Source organism: Carassius carassius, chromosome 25 (genome assembly GCF_963082965.1).
Source record: "Carassius carassius chromosome 25, fCarCar2.1, whole genome shotgun sequence".
In the NCBI taxonomy this organism is placed as follows: Eukaryota; Metazoa; Chordata; class Actinopteri; order Cypriniformes; family Cyprinidae; genus Carassius; species Carassius carassius.
This window is the reverse complement of record NC_081779.1, coordinates 31,467,740-31,493,163: the sequence shown is the minus strand read 5'-3', so window position 1 is coordinate 31,493,163 and position 25,424 is coordinate 31,467,740. Positions and strand designations below refer to the sequence as shown.

General features: G+C 39.9%; 1 protein-coding gene across 1 annotated transcript in view; it reads right to left on the bottom strand.

Moving 5' to 3' along the window:
• LOC132104582 (uncharacterized) overlaps positions 1 to 22,555 on the bottom strand; it is a 41,252-nt gene extending 18,697 nt beyond the window's left edge. Inside the window, exons 1-13 of the mRNA XM_059510148.1 lie at positions 22,440 to 22,555; positions 20,561 to 21,797; positions 18,328 to 18,517; positions 17,861 to 18,072; positions 17,580 to 17,654; positions 17,342 to 17,402; positions 17,134 to 17,187; positions 12,309 to 12,334; positions 4,509 to 4,599; positions 1,912 to 1,979; positions 1,623 to 1,701; positions 252 to 305; positions 1 to 16 (exon numbers count right to left, since the gene is read on the bottom strand). The exon at positions 1 to 16 is cut by the window's left edge and continues 67 nt beyond it. Of these exons, the coding sequence (XP_059366131.1) occupies positions 1 to 16; positions 252 to 305; positions 1,623 to 1,701; positions 1,912 to 1,979; positions 4,509 to 4,599; positions 12,309 to 12,334; positions 17,134 to 17,187; positions 17,342 to 17,402; positions 17,580 to 17,654; positions 17,861 to 18,072; positions 18,328 to 18,517; positions 20,561 to 21,797; positions 22,440 to 22,555 (2,279 nt within the window). The remainder of the gene's footprint in view (positions 17 to 251; positions 306 to 1,622; positions 1,702 to 1,911; positions 1,980 to 4,508; positions 4,600 to 12,308; positions 12,335 to 17,133; positions 17,188 to 17,341; positions 17,403 to 17,579; positions 17,655 to 17,860; positions 18,073 to 18,327; positions 18,518 to 20,560; positions 21,798 to 22,439) is intronic.
• Positions 22,556 to 25,424: the final 2,869 nt, after the last annotated feature.

Here is a 25,424-nt window from a genome sequence, read left to right as displayed (position 1 = left end):
GTCTTCACCTGGAAAACTGCCACACACACACGCACGCACGCACGCACACACACACACACACACAGCTTACATGCACTGTGGCAAACCTTACACTGTTCGATGATGAAATCATCTGCAATCATCTAATTACTTTAATGTATTACCTAGAACTATTAATGAGGTTTGGTATCCTACTGAAAATAAATAAATACATACACACACATACATATATCAGTAATAAGAGACCTGCATGGGGAAGCGTTCAGACTTACACATGTCCACTGGCAGAGGCTGTGTTACAGTCATTTCATCCTTCAAGCCTGACACTTCACCTACAAACAAGGACAGAGATACAGAGAGGGACTGGGTTAATATGAACTCTTTTGTTATGTATCACTCCACCCCAGGTGTTTAACGCCAGAGTCGTGACGGATCACGATCGAATGCACTGTAAATCTCGGATCTTTAAACACAGTAGGACTACTGGAACACAAAAATATTCTAAATCTTTAATTTTCCGGAACAAGAACTGGTCATAAAACTACATAAAACAAATGTTTGACGTGAGGAACAGTGTTTAGCACAGCCACACACACCACAGTTGAATCTGGGATCATTTTATTATAAATGCCATAATGCCCGTTAAAACATTGCAATTGTGTTTTAACATACAACAACGAACACCACGAAACCATTCAAAGACGTTTGTTCAAATGATAAAATTAGCTTTTTGTCATTTATTGCTTTGCATGATGCTATGACGAACGGACGGTTGATTTCTAACAGCAGATTCAGTGACGTTAGAGCTGATCTAGGGGTGTGCCATGTGCCCATTTTTAATCATCTGTTTTTGAAGAAATACTGTTGCTAGCAGTGTGAGCTCAGCGCTAGAGTTACTCTCTCATTATCTGCGTGTGTTTTTAAATGTTTGATTGGTGTACAGGTCTGACCTGTGCTTCTTCTGAGCGCCACACGTGCGCTAAAGCCTGTCAAACAGCGTCTGATTACTGAACTAAGTTATCTTTTGTGCTAATACTGTCAAAACACACAAGGTTTACATGTAGACTCAGCTGGTTATGTCTGAAATGAAAGTAAACAGTTGAGAGAAAAAAGTTTGTGTGCAGGTCTTAAAGGGACAGTACGCCTATTATACATGCAGCCTACTGTCATTACTATCAAGGGATAGATCAGCCTAAAATATAATTCTTATACGGTATAGAAGACGTTTGTACAAATGTTCTGAAGTGCAATTCTTGAAATGTTCTTAAGAATCTTATTTTTAGCACAAACAGTTTGATGTTGCTTTTCGAGAGCCAGTCTCAAGATGAAGTGATCGCTTCATTTGTGTGTGGTCTTCCTGCACTCTCTCCACAGAGTGTGTGTGTGTGTGTGTGTGTGTGTGTGTGTGTGTGTGTGTGTGTGTGTGTGCGGTTACAGTACACATGGACTGTATTTGACAGTTTCTATTACATTTTATTATATGCATCTGGTGTTATGTTGTAATGCTTACGGTAATTACAGCAAATTCTGAAGTGGCCTCATGTGTGAATTATTTTATTATGGGCCTGGAGTATGTTCCTTGCCCTGAACTAGAGGAAGCAGTGAAACACAGGCATGATCCAGAGGAAGTGCTGGTGTCCCACCTGTCAGGTCGTCATCCAGGTTCTTCCACGGTGATGTGGGGTCATCAGGGTCCAGCGTGAGGACCAGATCACTGTCCAGCTGACAGACAGAGACAGAGACAGAGACAGCACTCCTGATCACTGACTGCAGTAGACAGACCAACTCTTTCAGGACAGTGAGTCTGTCACAGCCATTATCTGATGAAAACAAGCTTCTCTGTGTCTCTCTGTGAGAACAGATCGGGTGGATCTGGAGAGACCGAGTGTGTGTGAGTGTGTGTGTGTGTGTGTGAGTGTGTGGTGAACGTACCGATGTGTCATATTTCAGTTCTCCGGTGAAATCCTCATCCATATCCTCACACTGGTAGAGACAGGCATCTGAGAGACAGAGACATGCACAGATTATGTGTTTACAATAAGAAGGAAACACGATGCTTTAGGAGCTGAAGGGGTAAACTCTCGTGACTCAATGATCTGAGAGCAGAGGATACTGCTTACTTCTACTTGGGACTTTTTCTGTGGTGGGACAAACTAAGAACACATATTTAATATTAGCTTACACAGACCTTAAACAAAACAAAGTACACATCGTACACATCTGAGCATAAATGTTTGCACACTTTAGTTGTTCAATTATCCTCAGAGTGAAAAGGTGGACCTCTCACGCTGATCTCAAGCCAATCTCACAATGTTCTCTCACTGATCTAACACAGATCTCACGCCGATCTCACGCTGTTCTCACACTGATCTCTCGCCGATCTCACATTGATCTCACGCTGATCTAATGCCGATCTCACACTGATCTCACGCTGATCTAATGCCGATCTCACACTGATCTAATGCCGATCTCACACTGATCTCACGCTGATCTAATGCCAATCTCACTCCGATCTCTCGCCGTTCTCAGGCCGATCTCATGCTGTTCTCACACTGATCTCTCGTCGATCTCCCACTGATCTCTCACTGATCTCTCACTCATCTCACACTGATCTCACACTGATCTCACGCCGATCTCACGCCGATCTCACACTCACACCGATCTCACACTGTTCTCACGCTGATCTCACACTGATCTCTTGCTGATCTCAATGATCTCACGTTGATCTCACGATGTTCTCTCGCCGATCTCACGCTGATCTCACATCGATCACACGCTCACGCCGATCTCACGCTGTTCTCACACTGATCTCTCGCTCATCTCACACTGATCTCTCGCCGATCTCACACTGATCTCACGCTGATCTAATGCCGATCTCACACTGATCTCACGCTGATCTAATGCCGATCTCACACTGATCTCACGCTGATCTAATGCCGATCTCACACTGATCTCACGCTGATCTAATGCCGATCTCACACTGATCTAATGCCGATATCACACTGATCTCACGCTGATCTAATGCCAATCTCACTCCAATCTCTCGCCGTTCTCAGGCCGATCTCATGCTGTTCTCACACTGATCTCTCGTCGATCTCCCACTGATCTCTCACTCATCTCACACTGATCTCACGCTGATCTCACGCTGATCTCATGTCGATCTCACTCACGCCGATCTCACACTGATCTCTCGCTGATCTCACATTGATCTCACACTGATCTTACACTGATCTCACGTCGATCTCACTCACACCGATCTCACACTGATCTCTCATCGATCTCACACACACCGATCTCACACTGATCTCTCATCGATCTCACACTCACACTGATCTCACACTGATCTCTCATCGATCTCACACTCACACTGATCTCACACTGATCTCTCATCGATTTCACACTCACACTGATCTCACACTGATCTCTCGTCGATCTCACACTCACACTGATCTCACGCTGTTCTCACGCCGATCTCTCACTGATCTTACACTGATCTCACGTCGATCTCACACTGATCTCTCGCCGATCTCACACCGATCTCACGCTGTTCTCACACTGATCTCACGTCGATCTCACTCACACCGATCTCACACTGATCTCTCATCGATCTCACACACACCGATCTCACACTGATCTCTCATCGATCTCACACTCACACTGATCTCACACTGATCTCTCATCGATTTCACACTCACACTGATCTCACACTGATCTCTCGTCGATCTCACACTCACACCGATCTCACGCTGTTCTCACGCCGATCTCTCACTGATCTTACACTGATCTCACGTCGATCTCACGCTGTTCTCACGCTGTTCTCACACTGATCTCTCGCCGATCTCACACCGATCTCACGCTGTTCTCACGCCGATCTCTCGCTGATCTCACGCCGATCTCTCACTGATCTTACACTGATCTCACGTCGATCTCACACTGATCTCTCGCCGATCTCACGCTGTTCTCACACTGATCTCTCGCCGATCTCACACCGATCTCACGCTGTTCTCACGCCGATCTCTCGCTGATCTCTCACTGATCTTACACTGATCTCACGTCGATCTCACACAGATCTCACGCCGATTTCACACTCACACCGATCTCACGCCGATCTCTCGCTGATCTCACGCCGATCTCTCGCTAATCTCATGCCGATCTCACGCTGATCTCATGCCGATCTCACGCTGATCTCACACTGATCTCACACTGATCTCATGCCGATCTCACGGCAATCTCTCGTTGATCTCAAGCCGATCTTCTGTCCTCTCCAGAGAGACCCAGACGGATCTCAGACAGGAATCACAACACGTTCAGAGCAGCTGCTTCAGAAACAACACAGCACACTAAACATGCCACATGATGTTTTTGAGATCTAAAGGGGGGGGGGGGCCTTTCTGGTGCGTCTTTCCAGCCTCCACATGTGAACTCGATGCGGAGTGACTCCAGACCCGCTCCCTGCGGTGTCGTCATCAGCACTATTAATACATTACCACAGGCTCGTTCTACAAACCATCGGCCGTGACGTCACTCACCCCAGTCCTCGCTGGTCAGCAGGTTATCGGCGTAGAAGCGACTGTCCAGCTCCGCGGTCATCATCGCCACACTCAGCAGGAGATCACGCTTCTACCTCAAGTCATTCAGTTAGTGAAACACACGAACCATGGAGCAGATTACTGGATTTGACTGACTGGGTTTTGTCAAACAGTTTAGCTCGCCATTCCGCACCGTCTGACACACACAGACAAGGAAGCGCATTTCCTCACCAGCTCCTGCCTCTGTTTGTTCTGATCAGCCAATGGGAATGCAGAACAGAAGATTGGCAGGACGGCTGGCCTCTAGGAACGCAGAACGAATGAGCCAATGGATGAGTTTTCTCGCGAGGAGGCGGGCTGTAGTGAATGACTGCTACAAAGGCCAGTAATGAAAAACACGTTTGAATTCACGGAAATTATCCATAATATGCACGATCTACACAGCTCCTTTATTTCTGTATTGTTGTTCTTCGTGCCGAATTTCTACTTTTCTAAAGTCTACTTTTGCATAAAGCGTGGTTCTGTCATTTAGTTGAGCATAAACAGGTTTGTGGAGAGTTGTTGAATCTGCAGCTCTTACACAACTCACGCAGATCTCTCGGTTCTCACGTGGACTCGAGCATGAGAACAGAGAGCGAGAGAACTCTCAGCATCAGCTTCGCCCAAAACTGCATTCGGGGACCAATGAAACCGCCAATAATAATCCTTTCAATTAAAGGCTGGCGACGTGTTATTCGTATGGTTGTGTAGTGTTGGTAACTAGAAAGTTCACTCTGTTCTTCTAGTTTAACGGTGACTTATTTTTATGTTTTCGGGAGAAATGGGTGAATTTATGTGGTTAACCCCTAAAAAAAAAAAGAAAAAAAAAAAGAAAAGAAAAGAAAGAAACAAAACCAAAGCCATAAATTACGGAAAATAGAAAATTACGGTGCCCGGGAGATAAATTGTCGGTTGCCATACAGAAGTCACATAGATTTAAATATATATTTTAAATAAACATATTTGAATATATTTAAATATCTTAAATTCAAATAGAAGAAAATATATTTTATACAATATATGTAATTTACAAATATATATAAATATTTGATTTTGGCCGCTTTTTAACATTTTAACATATAGTATGAAAATATATTTTTATTGGAAATATTTACATATACTTATGTAAATATATTTAGATATCAGACTATGTAAATATATACATTTGCAATATTTGTCCATATATTAATTTCTAATATTTGTTAACATATTACATTTCTGTAAATGTAAATATATTAGATTTCTATAAATCCAAATATATTTTAAAACATAAACATGTTAACAACTTAGACATGTTTCATAGAATATATTCCCGTACAGTAAATAAATTAAATCTTCACACATGTAAATGTTTTCAGTATCGAGATTATAATTTGCCCCTTCATAATAAATATAATACAAACAAAATTTGGACCCTGAAAAACTGGAAAACTCTTGTTGAATACAACAAGACAATAATTCTTTCACCGTGCAAATTATGATAATTTCCATCAGTTAAGCTTTATATCAGACACATAAATGCATTGTGGTAAGAGATGATTTAATCATTTTATTTATTTGAATTAGAGAGAAAAAGAGATAGAGGGATGAAAGTTATGTCTGTGAACTTGCGTCTGCATGACTTTTTCTACAAGCAATGAGGCTTAGTTACTTCAAAGACTGCGATTTTACCCACTTATTGCAGAGAAATATAAAGTTGGGAGTCAGTAGCTTGTCGAAGCTATTTAACTAATCAAAGTGTCCATGCTGTGTGTGGACGCAAATATCTGTGTGCAATATTTGTGTGTCTGTGCATCTATGAAACCAGTGTAGCCTACTGCATATAGTTTTACTTTAGTTACAAACCCAAGCCCGACCCGATCCCAAAGCTATTCATTGAACATTAACCTAAACCTGACCCAGGTAGCAGACCTCTAGTAGGCATTCAACACACTGTATTTAAATATTTAAGAGCCATCATTAACTATGCACAATTTCTCAACTAATTACATGCTCCCCTATTGAACCCAAATCAAGCATTGTAATGCATCAGCTAATCAGGCCCTTAACCAGCCCACTTCCAATAATTAATTGGAATTCTTATGCAAAAATCTTTTTAACGTTGCAGGTTACATTGTAATTACATTGTAATGCCAGTAGGTGGGAGCAAGAGAGTCTTAATAAGTCTTAATGAGTTAGTTAACCATTGAAAGAATACTATGACAAAGATATCACTTTATAAATGTACAGCAAATGTGGGGGAAACTTCTGAATAGATGTATTATAGTAAACAATGTTAAATGAATTGTACACCTGACATACAGCATTATGGTCATTTCACACAAATTGTGTTTTGTTTGGTCAGTGTATTCACCCTGTTGGGAGTATGGCAAGTGTGAAATGGCTTTTAGATGCTTTGGGAAAAATATACATAATTTATATATATATATATACCCTATAAATCAATAACTTCCACTTAAAAAAAAAAAGTTTATTAATCTCCACGTATAGCGCGATCTGAACCCTAAATATTTGGGTCAAAAAATCTTGTATTGTCCACTTTCAAGGCATTGCGAGTTCATGTTTTACTGCAGAAGCTGACACGTGCACTTGTTGATTTTAACCTTGCTACCTGAGAGGAGTTTTGTCAAAGCTGACTATAAGTGATCCACGATGGATAATTTTGACGAACTTGATGAACCTGTGATATGTTCTTCAGGGTGTAAAAAGGAAAATAAAAGCTGAAACGTTTTCATGAACCTTGCAAAAGTAGCACGTTACAATGTTGAGGGAAAAGCACTGTATATCACATGGAATCACATACATACAATCTATGATCACAACAACAACCTTTCAGGCATCTACATCGTCCTCTGAGGAGATTACAAATATTAAACAAGTGTTATTTTTTAACTCTAAAACATTAAATGTGGAGTTATCTGCTTTTGCTATAAAACAAACTTTTATTATGTAATAAAAACTAACTTTCAAAGAACTTTAATTTTGTAAATTACCTGTATTTAAGTTATTATTACTTAATAAAGAAAAAAATAAACAAAAGACTTCAGTCCAGGTAGTAACAACATCTCTCGATTTTCTGTCTTCACAAACAGCCCTGAAATATAATTCACATATTAACAAGGGTTGTTATAAATGTAATGTGAAGCTTTTACATTCACAATGCTCATTTTGACTTTTGTTGTGAAGTGTGCAGAAAATTCTGCCAGACTGAAGTTTAGCCTTAGGTGAACAGTTTTCAAAAGTGCAAATAAGATTTAAGTTTTAAGCACCTTTCAGGCGTTTGTGAGGTTTCCACAAGCAACAAAGTCTACTTGACCAAACACTTTACTTCATTTAAAGTTTAGAAAATCTTACTTATAATTCCTTGCTTCTCCATTGGTCTGGCACGGCAGGTGACCATTATATACTGATACACTTTGAAATGAGGCATGGTCAGTTACTCAGCGTTTACACAAATAATACATAAAATTAGAAACTTGATAACATATTAAGTTGCTAGTAGGCCTAAATTGAATGAGAATATAGGATCTATATAATAATATAATGTAATATAATATCTTTACAAATGGTAAACATAGTGTAGAAGCAAAATGCATTGCTTCACTGCAAAAACATATTGATTAAAAATGATCTGAGGCATGAATATAATTTCATCTAAACACTCACACGCAACATGTGTATTTTTAAAATATATTTCAATATATTTAACAGTGCTCCACATATATGTGAATATATTACCTTTCCGTATGGGTTCACGTCACTGATCTATAATAGATCACTTAGTTTGGTAACATGATAACTTGTGGGAATGTGTCATTTTGATGACGTAACAACATCCTTATCTCGTGTCCTCCAGATGCTATGTTGAGGGAACGTGTTTTTCTTGTGCCATGAGTTTAATGAATAAACAAACCTGCGTGACCATAGCAACCCGAGATTATCAGAGATTTGTTCATTGACATTTTATTTTGAATTAAGAAATTATATTATTTATTATCGAAAATATTTTATTATTAAATTATTATTATATTAACCACATGCCTTGGCTACCGGACTTTATAATGTGCGATAGTCAGCATTCAAATGAAGTTTATCATGAATAAATGTTACATAAAGTGCATAATATAAATTAGGCCTGCAAGAAAACATTTTTTTCCATCCTACAGTCTTGTCCATTAACTGATCATCTTTTCCCCATAATATATTATTATTAGGCTATTATTATTGGTTACTTATGTAACAGAGTTGTATACCGTATATACAATATATTGTGTCTCCACTTTCTAAGAATGTTAACTAATCGCACTGGAGGATGGTTGGACAGAATAGGGGTTAAAGGGCTTCTTATTGTTGACTGGTTCTTTGTGCTGTACACCCTCTATCACACTTATCAGTTCACATGTGTGAGACCAGTGGTAAGTCGTGTGATTTATAGCTCTGTAATTCTGTCTGTCTGTTAATGAAATGTGTGATATATTAAGCAATAACATTTTCAATATCAAGAAAATTGTTGGATGTTGGTGAAGAGGAGTGTCGAATATGCAGGAATAGGCCTGTATCAACTCACTTTGTTACTGTATTTTCTCAGTTTGATGTTATGTTTTGATTTTGTGAGAATGCATTATTTTGAACCATGGGTTATATATTTTGAATTTGTTCAACTCTTTTGCACTTATCAGTTCACGTGTGTAAGGCCAGCGAGCCAGCCAGGAGTGTTGAATATGTTGGAATAGGCCTATATCAACTCACTCTGTTAGGTAATGTGTTTTCTCAGTGAATAAATTGATGAATGGGAGACGATTTATTAAACAAAAGCTTTACTGACACAACACAACGCAGAGAGGATAAGAGACCAGGTACGTTGGTGCCGTGACCCGTATGGGAGTGAGGTTTGGGGGGGTGAGTGTAACGGATGCCAGCGAGTAGGTGCTGTGCAGGTAAACCTCACTCCCCAATCTCAAGAGACGCACTAGCGACAGACACTAGTGGCTGCAGTCATTTAGCCTCCTTGTTAATGTGTCCAGAGTTCGAGGCCCAGTCGGAGCGAGGACAAGGTGTGGCAGTGACACATATATATATATATGCTTCATTTCGATCTCTTTACTTAATGTTCTGAATACTTGTGTCATATCTTAATCGAGCTCTGTACAAAGGAAAATAATGTAAGAATGTAAAGTTATGTTATGCATTTAAACATGCATTTATTTTTCTTTTCATTGTTGTACTTTACAAATAAACGAAAATTTGTCGCATATTTTCTAGTACAGCTGCACTGTGCTCACATTTGGTCTACTTGTATATTAAATTATAGATAAAAAATAACATATCTTGCACCCTATTGTGATCTTTAATTGCACAATATTTCAGTAGACGCACGTGTACACATACACATACTACATACAAAGCAGTTTCAGCTTTCCCTTATGTAGTGGTGAATTAGTGACTACCACATAACTACCACAGTCAGTTTTAACATTGTGCAACAACTTTATTTAGCAGTAAATTTAAACTGGAGAAAGCTTTGAAGAGCTATCACAGCGCTCGACGAGTAAGGGACCAACTCCACCATTTGGGTTAAAAGTCTGATGTGTTTTAAATAAAATTACTTTTAACATTTCAGAAGAACATTTAAATATAACACATTGGCAAACTGTAAAGCTTGTATAACTATTGATTTTATTATAGCCATGCAGTGAGATTACTAAAATAATTTATTTCACAGAAATTAGCTAAAGGTAACAAATCATCCACAATCCCTCTCCAAACACGTTCAGATTCCCCTTACATTGGTTGCTTGAATCGGTCTCATACTCCCGCTGTAAAGCTCTTCTCACTGTCCAATGACAGTGTGTTATATTTACAAGCGAGAAAGGGGTTGGCTCTTCAAATTAAGGCGAAAGTTGATTGGTTGCTCCCATGTGTGTACTGTCCAATGGCATTTTTTAAATCAATTGACAAATGGATAAAGAAAAGCATTTGGCAAATGCATTTTTAAATTGCGATTTAAAATGTGGTTTTAAAAATATTTATTAATGTACTTTTTTATTGTTTTATTAATCCACGTTTTAAAACATGAATTCATTAAACAGTTTTTAATTTATTCATTAAAAATGTTTATTTTTATTATTTTATGTATTTATTTTTTTATTAAAGGGGTCATATGATGCGGTTTAAAATTTTCCTTTCTCTTTGGAGCGTTACAAGCTTTTGATGAATAAAGAATATCTGCAAATTTGATGTCTAATGTCTTAAATCCAAAGAGAATTCTTTATTAAAAACTTAAGACTCTGCCACGCCCCCTAAAATGTCTCGTTCTAACATGCCCCCACATCTCTACATCACCATGTGGTAAGATTTACAAAACTCTGCCCAAATGTTCACACACAGAAAGATGGCGAATAAAAAAACTTTTATTCTCTCTGTTGCCACTGGCACCATTTCGTGGAGATGCTGTGTGTTTCATTGTGGAAGTGAAACTACTTTGTTTGTCCTTCCAAACAAGCATAATATCTGCTTTGTCATGCCTACAGCTGATCTGTGCTGGTCACTGAAATACATATATTTTGTGCTGTGGATCAAATGTGGTTGCCGGCTGTTCCACCCCTTATGAAAATGAACCATGGTTTTACTACAAATAAAACCAAAAAACCATGGTTACTATAGTTAAACCATGGTAACCACAAATTAACCATGGTTTTGCTAAATTAACCATAGTTTAACCATGGTATTTGTAGTAAATCTGTGGTTATACAAATGGTAGTCAACACGCCAAAAAACCATGGGTTACTACAGTTTAACTATAATAAAACCATGGTTATTTTTCGTAAAGCCAGACAGTCGGCGCTTCTGACTCATGATATGTAAGTAGGTTTACATATGTAAAGGATTTGCCACTGATGTTTCAAATGCGAGTTTTGAGCAGTGTGGAATAGTGGTGGTTGTTTATCATTTCTCTGATCAAAAATTCAGACATGGTTTTATGTTTACACGGTGCGTTATGCAACGCAATGCATTAAAAAGACAATAGTCAGTCATTCTGTTCCCAACGGATGCAAAAACTGCCTTGTTTTTAATGGGTTTTATTGTTTTTGTCCTGTCATGCCAGTTTTCTGACCGGGACATGTCATGACAGTATATGTTGAGGGGCATAACATTTCCGTTCGACACTTGAAACATTTGCCCAATCACAACGCACTGGATAACTGGCCAATCAGAGCACACCTCGCTTTTCAGACCGATGAGCCTTGTAAAAGTTGACGTCGACACAGAGGAGAAACAATAATATACATTATATGGAAAATAATGTTTTTTTTTTTTTTTTTTTTACCTTAAACCACATAACACATTACATTACACAAAATACACAAAATAATGTTCTTTTGAGCAACATCATATGACCCCTTTAAACTATAATTAAATACACTAATTAAATAAGTGTCTTAAAAATAATGTTTTAAATAATATTAATTTGTCCATTTTAAAAGTGATTCATTTGTATAAATTTTTATGTTTTAATTCATAAATCAATAAATGTATTCTTCATTTTATTTTTAAGTAGCACTGTCTTTCCTCCATAGGATAACGCTGTCAATAAATTCATAAATTATGTTCACTTTGCAGGGGATGTTCATGTAAGACAAATCTGCACAGATTTAGTGCAAATAATCTTCTTTTCCTTAATTTGTATTAAACGGCCTAACTGTGAATCATCTGTGCATATCTGGCTTACTTGAACAGGAGCATCACTAAGCAACAACTGACTGTGCGCTCCATCTGCAATGAATCCTCTAAGAGAACGAAGAAGGACAAGAAAAGGAATTAAGGAGTTTCAATACCAAGTGGCAATGTTATGGTGTTTGACTTTACAAATAATATCACATGTATTGTGAAGACTGCAGGACTTATGATTTTAGATTGATACTGTTTGTAATCAAATGTTAGCCAAGTAATTTTAGCTAACATAATCTCCAAAATACGACCCCCCCCCCCCCCCCCACACTTTTTTTTGAGGACTTTATGGTAAATTAGAACAGACATTATGAACTAACTATGACCAATTATCTAGTCCTCAAAACATAAAAAAGATCACACCTTTAACATACTCTTGAGCTGTGCATTATTTGTGGTGCAGGATGTTCAGTGTAACATAGGTTAATAGATAAAATATGCCAATCAAAATGTGCTTTGTAAAAACTTTGTGAAACAGACCTAAATAACATGTTGCTCTAGAAACCTACATTATATTAACTGATATATTAAATTTTAATGCTAGGAAACCAATGCACTTGGCAATTGTTATTTTACCATTAGAATCCCTTTTCACATTCATCTTGACTGAAGGGGCAGGATAGTCCAGTTTTCTGACAGACTGTTAAATGTGTAGGAGGTATTTGTGCTGAATGGTTTTTACTCCCACTCTACCTGTTTCACCATGTACATTTGTAAGTTGGACATTTTTGTCAACCACAAATATGCCACAGAACTCTATTGAATTTTTTTCTTGAATACACCAGATCCAGTGGTCTGTTGCCCAATGGCACATCTTTAGTGCAAGCTGTTTTAATAGTAATGCACTTCTCAGAATTCTTGATGCATTGTTCCACTTTACAAGCCATGCACGTAGATCTTAATCCTGACAGGATCAGTGATACTTTCTATGCCCAACCTACCCATGTAATCGCGTAGGACCTACACACAGACTCTCTGAAGTGTGGGACACCAGGAAGGACAAGCTGGGACACTTTTTCTCCAGAGGGTGTTTTACTGTTTCTGTAGAGCAGACCATCCTTTGTTATACGTCTATTCTGCTTTTTTCATGAGCCACAACTCATGATTCACTTATACCCCAGTAGTGCTGATAGTACAATAGTGCAATACCTCAATAGTGCACTTTCAATGCTTCAAAGATTAAACTTCTTGTCTCAGAACAACATTAATCCTTTGGGCTTTGACCAACTCTTTCATGTATTTTTATTCCAAGAAGACACAGCTCATTTGAGCACAAAATCATATGCAGCAGGGATGCACTTAGGTGAGGCTCCTAGTTGCATGGCTCTTTCCATTCCAGTCAGGTGTCTGGACAGCAATTCTATATCAATATTTTTTGTGTATGTGTGTGTGTGACCTGTACAACCCATAAAACAACACCATTAGCTGAGCCGTTAGCCAGTGATGTCCAGTGGCTTTAAGCTTTGCATGTGATAAATTATTGTCATTCAATAATGCATCTGATATAATACAATACCTATTCCTTTTTAGACTAACATTTGCATGCAAGATGCAGGGTTTTATGCTTTCTACAAAAGCAAGGGCTGGGGCAATTATGAGACAATATATCATTTGTATGTTATCATTAAAGAGGATTTGCATTGTCATGGTTCAGATCTTACTTATCTGACCATCATCAATTTGTAGCAGTTAATGACGAGGTAAAATATTGATCAAAAGTACAGTATGGAGTACCACAAGGCTTAGTACTAGGAACTTTGCTTCTCACAAGTTTATATATATAAACGTGTTAACTAGTGTCATACTCTGTTCCGTGTGTTGTGTGTGTTTTGCTCCTCATGTGTTTCCATGTCCTTATTTTGTCTTTTCTGTTCCTGCCCTCATTGTGTGAATTTGTTAAATGCTGTAATATGCTCTGGTTCCCTCCCTGCTTACCGTGGTGATGAGATATATAGCAGAATGTCATCACTCAATGGCTGGATGTCTAAGTGGTGCCCAAAGAATAACCAATAGGTTTAATAGACAATTGGACACGTTTTTGGGGCAGACCTGACCTGTTGAAAAGAGAAGGTCTTCATCCCTCCTGGGGTGGTGCCGCTCTTCTCACTAGAAATATGGCAAATAGTCTTAGTGTTTATACTTGACTAACTGGGGCCCAGGTCAGGAAGCAGACAGACTGGCTAAACCATTGTGTCTGTTCCCCGAACTAGAAAATACAAAAAATATCCAAACCAATTTAAGACGAAATCTGGCACAATATGGGACCAGGGTCTCGAAGGAATTGACAGCAGCTGCAGGAACCCCGCTGGGGTTCGATTGGAAGTCCTACCAACCACGCAAACCGAGGACACCAAAGCAAAACCACAAATGTCTTGAGCCATAGAAGGCCACCAGAATAGTTACTTAACCCTATGGATTCTAAGGGTATTTTTGGGGCCTGGAGAAGTTTTGTCATGCCCTGACATTTGTGCTTTTTTCAGTTTCTTATAAATATCTGAATGGGTAAAGTCTAATCTCACTGTAAACAGCACAAACTGGGCTATAATAATATGTAAAATGCATGTATGTACATGATTGTGTTTTTTAGAAAAAAAATATTATGCGTGGTTAGTGAAAAACTAAAAATGTTAAAACGCTTGAATAAGGCAAAAAAACACATAGAGAACATTGGTTCCCGGGACTTTTGAGAACTGGAGCTTGTAGCCTAGAATTTTTTTTTCTAAATTATGTGAAAATCATCTTGTTTACTCACTTACTCAAGACAAAGACCCACATAATGGCCTGCATAATGAGCTGCATAATGAGCTGCATAATGAGCCTTTCAGTCATCTGTGCCACTGAGAGGAAGGAGTTACAAGAAAGAATGTGAAAACAAAATAAATCTATATAATTTTATGTTTGTAGTTTATTTAGAATATATTTAATTATCACACAACATACTTTAATATCCACCTGGGGGAGCAGTTAAACAGTTTATTAGAAACAATCAAAGCTGACTTTCAAACTAATTTTTTGGCATCCTTACTCCAGTCACACAATCCTTCAGAAATCCTTTTAACAATCTTATTTTCTACAAAAAAACATTTATTGTTGTTATTATTATCATTATTATTATTATTATTATTATTATTATTAATGTTGAAAAGAGCTGAGAATTTTTTTTAGGTTTTTTAGGGGGAATAAAATGAAAGAACAGCATTGTTTTTACATTTGTTAGCCTACAGTTATTTATTTGTTACATTTATATTATTTACATCAAGCTTTTGAATGGTATAGTATTGTATATTGTTATTGAAACTTCATAATGTTTCACTTGATTATATATTTAGTCAGGAATTTTAGTTTGGAAAAAGTATTTGGAAAAAGTCTAACTAGTAAAATGTTTACACGTTATGTGAAAACTAGTAAAAGTATATAAATAAATAAAAAGAGACTTACTCATGTTTATGATCTCTGCTGAATAAAGTGCTTCATTCTTTTTTTTCTGAGGAAATCCATTTCTCAAATCCTCAACCACATGACATCTTTTTGGAGTGAATTATGTCTTATTCCTCTCATCGCGAAGCAAACAGTAAAATAAAAACTTGAAGAATAGTCTGGCTGCTTTTTCTTCTGTTATGGGCGTATTCAAGCCGCGAATCTGAATCTGAATAGCACGTTCAGCGCGGGGCGTGGTCACATTAGATATAATGAAGGGAGACATGAAAAACAGACATCGCGTGGTTTTCATATGGATTACTTTATCACAGAATATCGGCGGCACTTGTTTAGTTTAAAAGTAGACATGTCAAGCTTTCTATAGATATCTCTCTCATGTATTTTCGTTGAGTATTCACGGAGTTACAGTTCATTTTAATGACGTGTTTGTAAATAAAGATCAGCGCAGACAAAGGCTGCAGACAGCACACCTTGTTTGTAATCTTTATTTTATAAGTGCACAAAGTTTTGTTGTTGTTATGTCTGTATCCAAAAAAAAGTAGACCCTTTACAGATTCGATTGATGTATTGCTCTTATCTATACGATTAAAACTGAAAGTGTAATTTAAGTTCTTTTCGGGGTTATCAGGAGAAAATGACTCAAAACGCGTATCCGCGTTAATCGACTTCAGAGGGTTAACCATATAACCAGTACGACTGACCCCTGGATGACAAGCGATCTTAGAACAATGACTCCAATGGACGACATCGGACCGCAAGTTCTCAGGCACAAATAAACGGCTCGGTGGAGCCCACCGAGCCTGCCTAGAGTTCAAGTGTTTAGCGGATCTAATATACTCTAGGTTCTTGTGTTCAGTCCAGATGATAAAAGGTACCCCCGCCCCCTCTACCAATGACGCCACTGTTCCAAGGCCAACTTATCTGCCAACAGTTCTCTGTTACCAATATCATAGTTGTGTTCGATGTGAGTCAAACAATGAAACACATATTTCTCCTCCTTGATAAAAAGCCCATTCTCTAACAGCCTCTGAAGCACTCATCTGACGTGCTGAATATGTTCCTGGAGAGATGAGGAAAAAATCTATATGTCATCCATGAAAACATATATGAACTGATCAACCATGTCTCTCAGCACATTAATGATGAGTGCTTGGAAGACCACGGGAGCATTGGACAGCCCAAAAGGCATGACCAAATGTTCAAAGTGCCCCCTGGGGTTATTAAAAGCCTTCCATTCATCCCCCTCCCAGATACGAACCAAATGATAAGCGTTGAGAAGGTCCAACTTCATAAAAAAGGAAGCTCCCTGCAACTGCTCGAAAAGCTGAAGACATCAGGGACAAAGGATATGTATTATTTGCTGTGATGTTATTCAGCCCCTGATAGTCAATGCAAGGTCGCAGGGAACCATCCTTCTTACCCACGAAGAAAAACCCAGCGCCCAGAGGAGATGAGGAAGGGTGGATGATCTTGGCTGCCAAGGAATCAGAAATATATTTATTCATGGAATTCCCTTTCTGGAACGTAGAGTGAGTATAATCTGCCCTTTGGCGGAGATGTACCTGGCAATAAGTCTATGGCACAGTCATAGGGAGGATGTGGAGGAAGAGAGGCAGCTCGAGACTTACTGAACACTTTCTTCAGGTTCAGGTACTCCTTGGGTACATTAGACAGGTCCATGGATTCCTCCTGAAACACAAAACACAGCACGGAAGAACAGGCAGACACCAAACAAGACGCATGACAAAAACTGCTCCAAGTACGAATAGTGTTCTGTTGCCAGCCTATGTGGGGATTGTGCCGTGATAACCAGGGATGACTCAACACCACAGGAGCCAGAGGGGAATTGATCAACAATAGTCTTACCTCCTCTGTATGGTTACCGGATGTGATGAGCTTGATTGGACCCTGCCCACTGTAGTCTGACCGGAAGGAGAGTAGCTGTAGAGGATTTTTTCAAAGGAAATTCCAACCGTCAATAACCTCACGTCTACTGATGGACTCTTGCTTTTACCGGACAGCTTGTAACAAAATGTCCGCTCGCTCAGAGTATAAACATATCCCGTTGGTCCATCGATGATCCCTCTCTTCCCTGGTCAGCTGGGTTCTGCCCACCTGCATGGGTTCAAGATCTGAAATGGACTGACCGTGTCAACGGCGAACCCCACCTCTGGATACGAACTAGCACATCTTTGTTGATCACTATGTTGCAGACAGCTGTCCACTCTAATCGCCAACTCGATCAGTCCATTCAGAGTTGTGGGTAAATCCAGCCCGACAATCTCCCGTTGGACACGGTCAGCCAACCCATGGAGGAAGTGGTCCCACTGTGCCTCCTTGTTCCATTTAGTCTCTGCCGCTAGAGTGCGGAAATCAATGGAATAGTCAGTAACTGAACGATTTCCCTGTTGCAGATCTGTCAATTTCCGAGCTGCCTCACGTCCCGAAATGGATCGATCAAACACTCTCTTAAGCTCCTCTGAGAAATACTGGACAGAGGCGCAGCATGGTGATTGGATTGAATTGCTCCATAGTTAGAGATGTGGGTTGAAGAGTGAAAAACAATGAGCACTTAGTAATAAAAGCTCTGCATAAATGTGGCTCAGCAGCATACTAAGTAGGAGGTGGAAGACGAGGCTCGGTATGATGATCTGATCGTGCCTGCAAGGGGAATCAGACGGCTGGGTAGGCACAGTGGGCGCTCCGTTGATGTCCGATCCTAAACGTTGGAGCTGGGCAGTAACCTCCGACACCTGTGCCACCAAGACTTGCACCACACAACCCGTAGCCAATATCTGTTCATCCTGTTGATCCATATGAACATTGTTATTAGCAATGACGTTCCTCCACTCACCAGTTGCTGAATCCATCAGTGGTCGGATTGTTATGTCAGGATAGATAACTTGAGATTCAATTGCAAATGAAAATCCTTTTTTTAGGAAGCTCATAAAGCAATAGAACAATGACTGGTCAGGGAAGTCTAGGTGTAGCTGGTCCTTGGCAGCACATGTACTACAATGGGCAGATCTCCGAAGGCAATCCAACAAGGAACACTTAGACAGATAAACATCCACTCCGAACTGAGTGACTGGAACTCAGGAAAAGAAAGGCAGAACTGCAAGGAACACAGTGTAAGCAAAGAGAAAAAACAAACACTGAACGAACAAACACAGAGACAAGATATAGCAGCGCGGATGAGCTGCAGCTGGAGCTGAGCGTTCATCAGCGCTCATGAGTTGCCCAGCAACACACATGACAGCAAGGACACACACACACACCAAACAACAGAACAAATCCACAGACCTGCGAACTGTGACATTATGTACCACTCCTGGATTGCACTTATACCACTGCTAAGCTCCATAACAATTAAATGGGCATGGAACAACTAGCTCCCTATGTGGCATAGCCCAACTTGCTGCTGAACAAATATCTTGAACTGAAATCTCTCTGGATAAAGTCCAGGATGTAGCCATGCCCCGGGGAGTACTCTCTCAAGCCCTTAGGGTGTTGAAGACCCTTACAAATATAGGCTAACGATAGGCTAAAGATATAGCCTCAATGATCCAACGAGACAGCTGTTGACAAGACAATGGCTTCCCTTTGTAAAGAGTAGACCATGATACAAACAGCTGGTCATGAGTCCTAAAACCTGCTGTTCCATTCACATTCATATGAAGTGCTCGTACCAGACATAATGAATTCAATCTTTGCTCCCCGGAGAGAAGTCAGGTGGGAGAAAAGCTTCCAGTTTAGTAGATAGATACCTATACGCTGAGTCAACTACTTTAGGCACAAAAGCCGGGTTCAGTGCCGCTGCTAGACATTTTGGTGCCCTAAGCATAATTCCTTTATGATGCCCCCCACCCCGACCCCGAGAAAAAAAAAAAGTTTGTTTTTGCCAGTTTAACTTTTTATTACCAAACATAACTCAATACCAATAACACACAATAGCAGCATCACAGTATAAAACTTAAGAACACTAAAAAGAGAAAGTAAAATCTTCACAGCTTTGCTGACTTTGTAAACAGTAAACAGGATAGCACAATAAAAAAAATATCAAAATAATCCAGAATTTTTTTTTTTTGCTAATTCAATGTCACTTTAAATAAATTAAATTAAATAATCATCAATAAGTACAAACAAGAATAGTCAGTCTTCTTAAATAAAACAAAGATTTAGAGGACTAAAAGTCACAACTTTACTTACTTTGTAAACACAGTAGGCTATGTTGAACAGCTAAAAACACACATTCAAGTAAAGTGCAAAATCTTCTTAGACCAAATGTTGTCAAAATAAACCAAAGACATACATTTTGAGGAAGCCATAATGCTATTCTGTATAGATCAAGCATTACCACCAGTTTTGGGAGGCTCTATAGAACCACACGTCTGCATTTCCTCGCTGCAAAATCACTAATTAGGTCATCATATGACAGCTTCTGAGCCACTTCACCATTGATGCTGATGACAGCGAGACCACTCAGACGTTCCTGCCCCATTGTTGAACGCAAGTATGTTTTAATGAGCTTTAGTTTTGAAAGACTTCGCTCAGCAGAGGCAACTGTAACAGGGAGAGTTAATGCAACTCTAAGAGCAACCCAGAGATTTGGATACACCTCTTGAAGGCTATTCTCATGGAGAAATGTGAGCAACTCCAAGGCAGTTGTCTGTGGGGACAGTTGAGGAAGGTTGATGATTTCCTGAACCATCTCAAGTCCATCAATATCAGAATTTCCTTCCTCAGTCAGTGTCTTCTGCACTTCAATGCAAATTTTTTTGTAAGTCCTCCTTGGACATTCCGTGCACTCTACTGAAATCAAGCAGCACTCCAAATTTGTCTCTGACCTGGGTCATGGTCTCAAAACGCTCCTGCAGTGACATCAAAGCTGAGTCCACAACACTATTGAAAAATGTTACCTCAAGCCTTTTGAGGGCATCACTGAAGGGCTCGTCAGCAGTCTCATATGCAAACTGCCTTTTTGTGTTCCTGAGCCTTTTCTCCTTGACCTCTGGCTCTATGTTCATGGCCTCACAAAGCTCCTCGGCAGATGACACTGCCTCAGCAAATCCAGAGTGCCTGTATCTGGAGAGGGAGGTTTTGGCATTGTCAATGAGCCTGACAGCAATGTCAAGCTGCATTGAACTAATCTGCAGAAGCTTGTTTACTTGGTTAGTGGTCGTAAGAATTTCACACCAGACAACAGAACAGATCAGAAATCTAAAAAATGCCACCCCTTCTGCCAGGGCTTGAGCCTCTATTTTTGCAACTGAGTCATTGACAGTTTGCCTAGCCTCGATGAGCGCATTTCTTATTTCTTTAATTTGGCTTCTGGCAGCTGTGACACTCTTAAGCCTGCTCTCCCACCTCACATCACTCCATGATTTCACAGTCAGGTTGATGTGTTTTTTCAAGATGCTCCATCGTTGTGTAGCTCCTGAGAAGAAACAAAATAGCTTCTGCAAATAGCCAAAATAGCCAGTGGCATCCCTGGACGACTTAGCAGCATCAGCTATGACAAGATTAATCGAATGAGCTGCGCAGGGAACAAACAACGCCCTCGAATTAAGTTGTAGCAGTCGGGCCTGAACTCCTTGCTTTTTCCCCTTCATGTTTGCTCCATTGTCGTAGGCCTGTTCGCGGCAATTATCAAACGGAATGCTGAGTTCCTTCAACTTGTCTAGAAGGACAGTAGACAGGTTCAGGCCAGTTGTTTCAACCACCTCCATATAACCAAGGAAATACTCCTTGATATTTGGCTTTGGCACCAAATCAACAATTCGCACGATGAGGGACATTTGTTCCTTGTGGCTTATATCAGGTGTACAGTCAAGAATAATGGAGAAATATTTCGCTTCCTGAATCAGTGTCTGGATTGTTTGTAATGTTTTGGTGGAGATGATCTGGATCAGTTCATTTTGTGTCTGCTGTCCAAGATAATGCGTTCGGGAGCTTTCATCAGTTATCTTGGTCACGTGGTTCTCCATCACGGGATCAAAACTGGCTAAAAGCTCCACTTCCTTTAAGAAGTTGCCATTGTCTGGCTCATACAGACACTGTGAAGAGCCTCTAAATGACAAATTCCTTGAGGCAAGAGATAGGGTTATTTTAAGTAAGCGTTTGAGAACATCTCGCCATCTTCTTTTTTCTGCCTCCAGCAATGTCAGTTCCTGGTGGTCTATTGTCATATTTGTCTGTAAACGCATGTCCAGTTCTCTCCATTTAAACATGCACTGGGCATGGTCTGAGCTACATTCATGACTCCTCAAACTACTGTTTATGTTGGACCAGTCACTGTGGCCCTCTGCAGTCAGCTTTATAGCTTTCAAACTGAAAAGCTTACACGCAAAACAGAACACAGCATTGTTCTGTTGTGAGTAAACAAGCCAACTTCTCATGATTTTCTCTCCATTTGAGAGCGTTTTGAATTGTAGGCTACTATAAAACGCCCTGCCATCTAGTCCCTTTGGAAAATTAAAATCTGATGGGACTTTAAATGGGCCTCTTTGTACTATTTCAACACGATCTGCATCTAAAACCCTTGACGGACAAAAAGCAGGATCAGTTGGAGGGGGCACACAGGTCTCTACATTGTCACCTGCTGATGGACTCTCAATGACAGGACTTGTGCTTTCAGATGTGGTGGTTATCTGTTGTGTATCTGTCCCTAAACTGCTGGATGAGGGTGGTTGATCAGGGCTTGGTCCTATTGTGGAGTCTACAGACCTGCTGTCCAGCTGGGGTTGATGTGTGCCTGAACTGCTTGTACATGGCTGCTCCTCCTGCTCGTCATCTGTATCTTCCTCTTGGCCTTGTGCTCCTCCTCGTACGTATCTCAGCATTGCCCCTGCAATAATTTAGAAATACGAAGAAAAAGGATCAGTATAGAAAGAGACAAAATATTCAAACAAAGAATCTTATACCAGAAAAACATTATAAACATTTATAACTGAAAGCATGGCAGCCAAGGAGTTCTCCCCCTTTATTCCTTATTTATCTATTATTAAAAATAAAAAAATTCTGCGTTAGATTAAACTGAGAAGGGTCATAGGCATAGCACTTGCATATTGTTGCCCTACTGTTAGTTTAACTGCTTCTATTGTTCTCATTTGTAAGTCGCTTTAGATAAAAGCATCTGCTAAATGAATAAATAAATGTAAATCTACTTTCTAGACTAGACTAGAGCAATTATTAAATATCTTTCTTGTTCCCCCTTTTTTGTTACATATACATGGCTAAAATGTGCCTAATATTTCTATAGGCTAATGAAATAATACCGGCATTTAAAAAAAAAATTCATTAGGCTATTTTTGGTGCCCCCTCAGCACTTGGTGCCCTACTCACAGTGCGTGATGCGCGTGGTGGGAGCGGCGGCGCTGGCCGGGTTAGGGCGAAAGGAAACTTAGTGAGTCCTGCAGCGAACTGCAAACAAGACGGGATAGCAGGCAAAGAAAGTCACTCACACGCTTGGCCGTTACAAAAGCAATGAAAGCACTGTCTTAAGAGAGAGAAACTTAAGACCAATTCCCTCCAATGCTTTAAAAGGGTTTTGAGAAAGGGCTTCTCAACAAATCCCATAAAGAAGCCATCTGTCTGAACACCAGACAGTAGATTTCTCCATGAAGGGCCCATCAGCAGTTGACCTCATCCACCCGATGCCTGGATTGCCAGCGTGGAGCTATCAGAATGAATTAGAATTCCCCTGGATAATAAATCTGCTCCTCTGTTTAAAATCCCTGGAACGTGAGTTGCTCTGAGGGATAAAAGCATTGTGACGCTCCACACTATCAGCCTCTTCACTGGCAGATGCAGCTGAAGGGAGCATGTGCCCCCCTGCCAATTTATGTAAGCAACCACTGTGAAATTGTAGGTCTTCACTTATACATGCTGCCCTCTGATGAAGCTCTGAAAATAGTTTCAGTGCTAACCACTCTGCTAGCAACTCTAGATAATTTCTGTGTTTGTGAATCAGCTGCAGAGGCAACACACCATTCACAGCTCTGCCCATCATAGTTGCTCACCAGCCCTTAAAGGGTGTTTCTGTCTTCATGGTGACTCCTGATGACATTGTCCTCAAGTGAATCCCTGCTCTGAGAATCTTAGGACTTTTCCAGTTCATGAGCACTCTGACACACACATAAGTAAGTCTCACAGGCCGGCTGAGATGCGGCTGAGAGCACACATGTAACTGCTCGATCCAGCACTGAAAATCCCTCATTTTGAGCAGTCCCAGATGTACTACCGAAATCATTAAAGCCACTAAACCCAGCATTCTCATATTCTGTTTGTTGTGAGGGCTTCAAGCTGCTCTTTTTCATGTTGATCCTGAACCCCAAGCTGCAGAGATGATTTTAAAATATCTCTGTGTCTTTAACTGTTTGCTCACTCAACGATGAGCATATCAGATAATCAGTGTATGTAAAATGATATTCTTAATTCCTCATTCCTTAACGGGAACAGGGCATCTTCCACACACTTGGTAAAAACCCTCAGAGCTAAATCTACCCTGAATTAAATAGTTTTAAACTCATAAACTTTGCCTCAGTATGCAAATTTGAAGAATTTCCTGTGTGATATCTTTGTGAAAATAAGCACCTGACAGATAGATTGTCACAAACCAATCATTCAGACAAATCAATCAACAGAGTGCTTTCTTTGTTAACATTATGAATTAATATTTTTTTTGTAGGTGCTTGTTTAACACATTAAGGTCCAGAATTAGACGAAAGGCTGTCTCCCCTTTCTTTGGAATAACAAAATTATGAGAATAAAAACCTGATAGCTCTCCTGCTCGGGCACCAATCTGATCGCCCGTTTGTTTAGGAGAGATTCGATTTCGGCTGTCAGGAGACAAGCCGATTCTATCTACACCACTGACACAATGAACCCATGCAAACAAGGTGGTTTTATGGCAAACTGAAGTCTGTATCCCTGTGAAATTGTTGACCAAACATACAGACGAACCGCACATGGGTGCCAATTGGCTATATGGGCAGAGAGAAGTCCTTCCGTATACTTCCACCCAGATGGCGTTGCACAGTGATGACATCATCACTGCAGTCGTGGTAGCTCCCACTTAAGGAGAGAGCCCTCCCGCTAGCAGTGAGACTGGGGTAGCGCTTCTTCTAAGTTTGGATGTTTGTGTGTTTATTGATTCGCTGAAACATATCGCCCCACGGCTGCTTGCCTGCTGTAGCCAAACCTCTGGAACACTTACGAATGAGCCTAGGATCAGTTAACCGAATTTGGTGAAAATAAACGTGATGAAAATGTGGAAAGAGATCCTGTCAGAACTAATATGCTATGTAGTTAGGAGAAGTGTTGCCAGACCCAAACCTGGGCTTCTTTTGGTAATATCAGACCGGAAATAAATGCATAGGACAGGTTGATAAAATTTGGCCTGCTTTTTGATACAACTGGCAGGTGTTTAGTTTTAATTATTTTCATTTTTAAATTGAATCAAAATTTACAGTAAATTTCATGCCTATAATATATACTTAATATAATTGCGTTTCAATGGCTGGCACAAAGTGCTCGAATGTCTGTATCTTTAGGGATTTCTTGAACTTTTTTTATAAGAAAGATTGAGTCAGTCCAAGAAGATATTGTGTCTTCCCATAGTGTTCTAGCAGCCGCTATGCAAAGTTTTTGTATATTTGATCGCTTTGACTTTGTCTCTTTTCCAGTTCTGGAGGGCATTGTTAAACATAT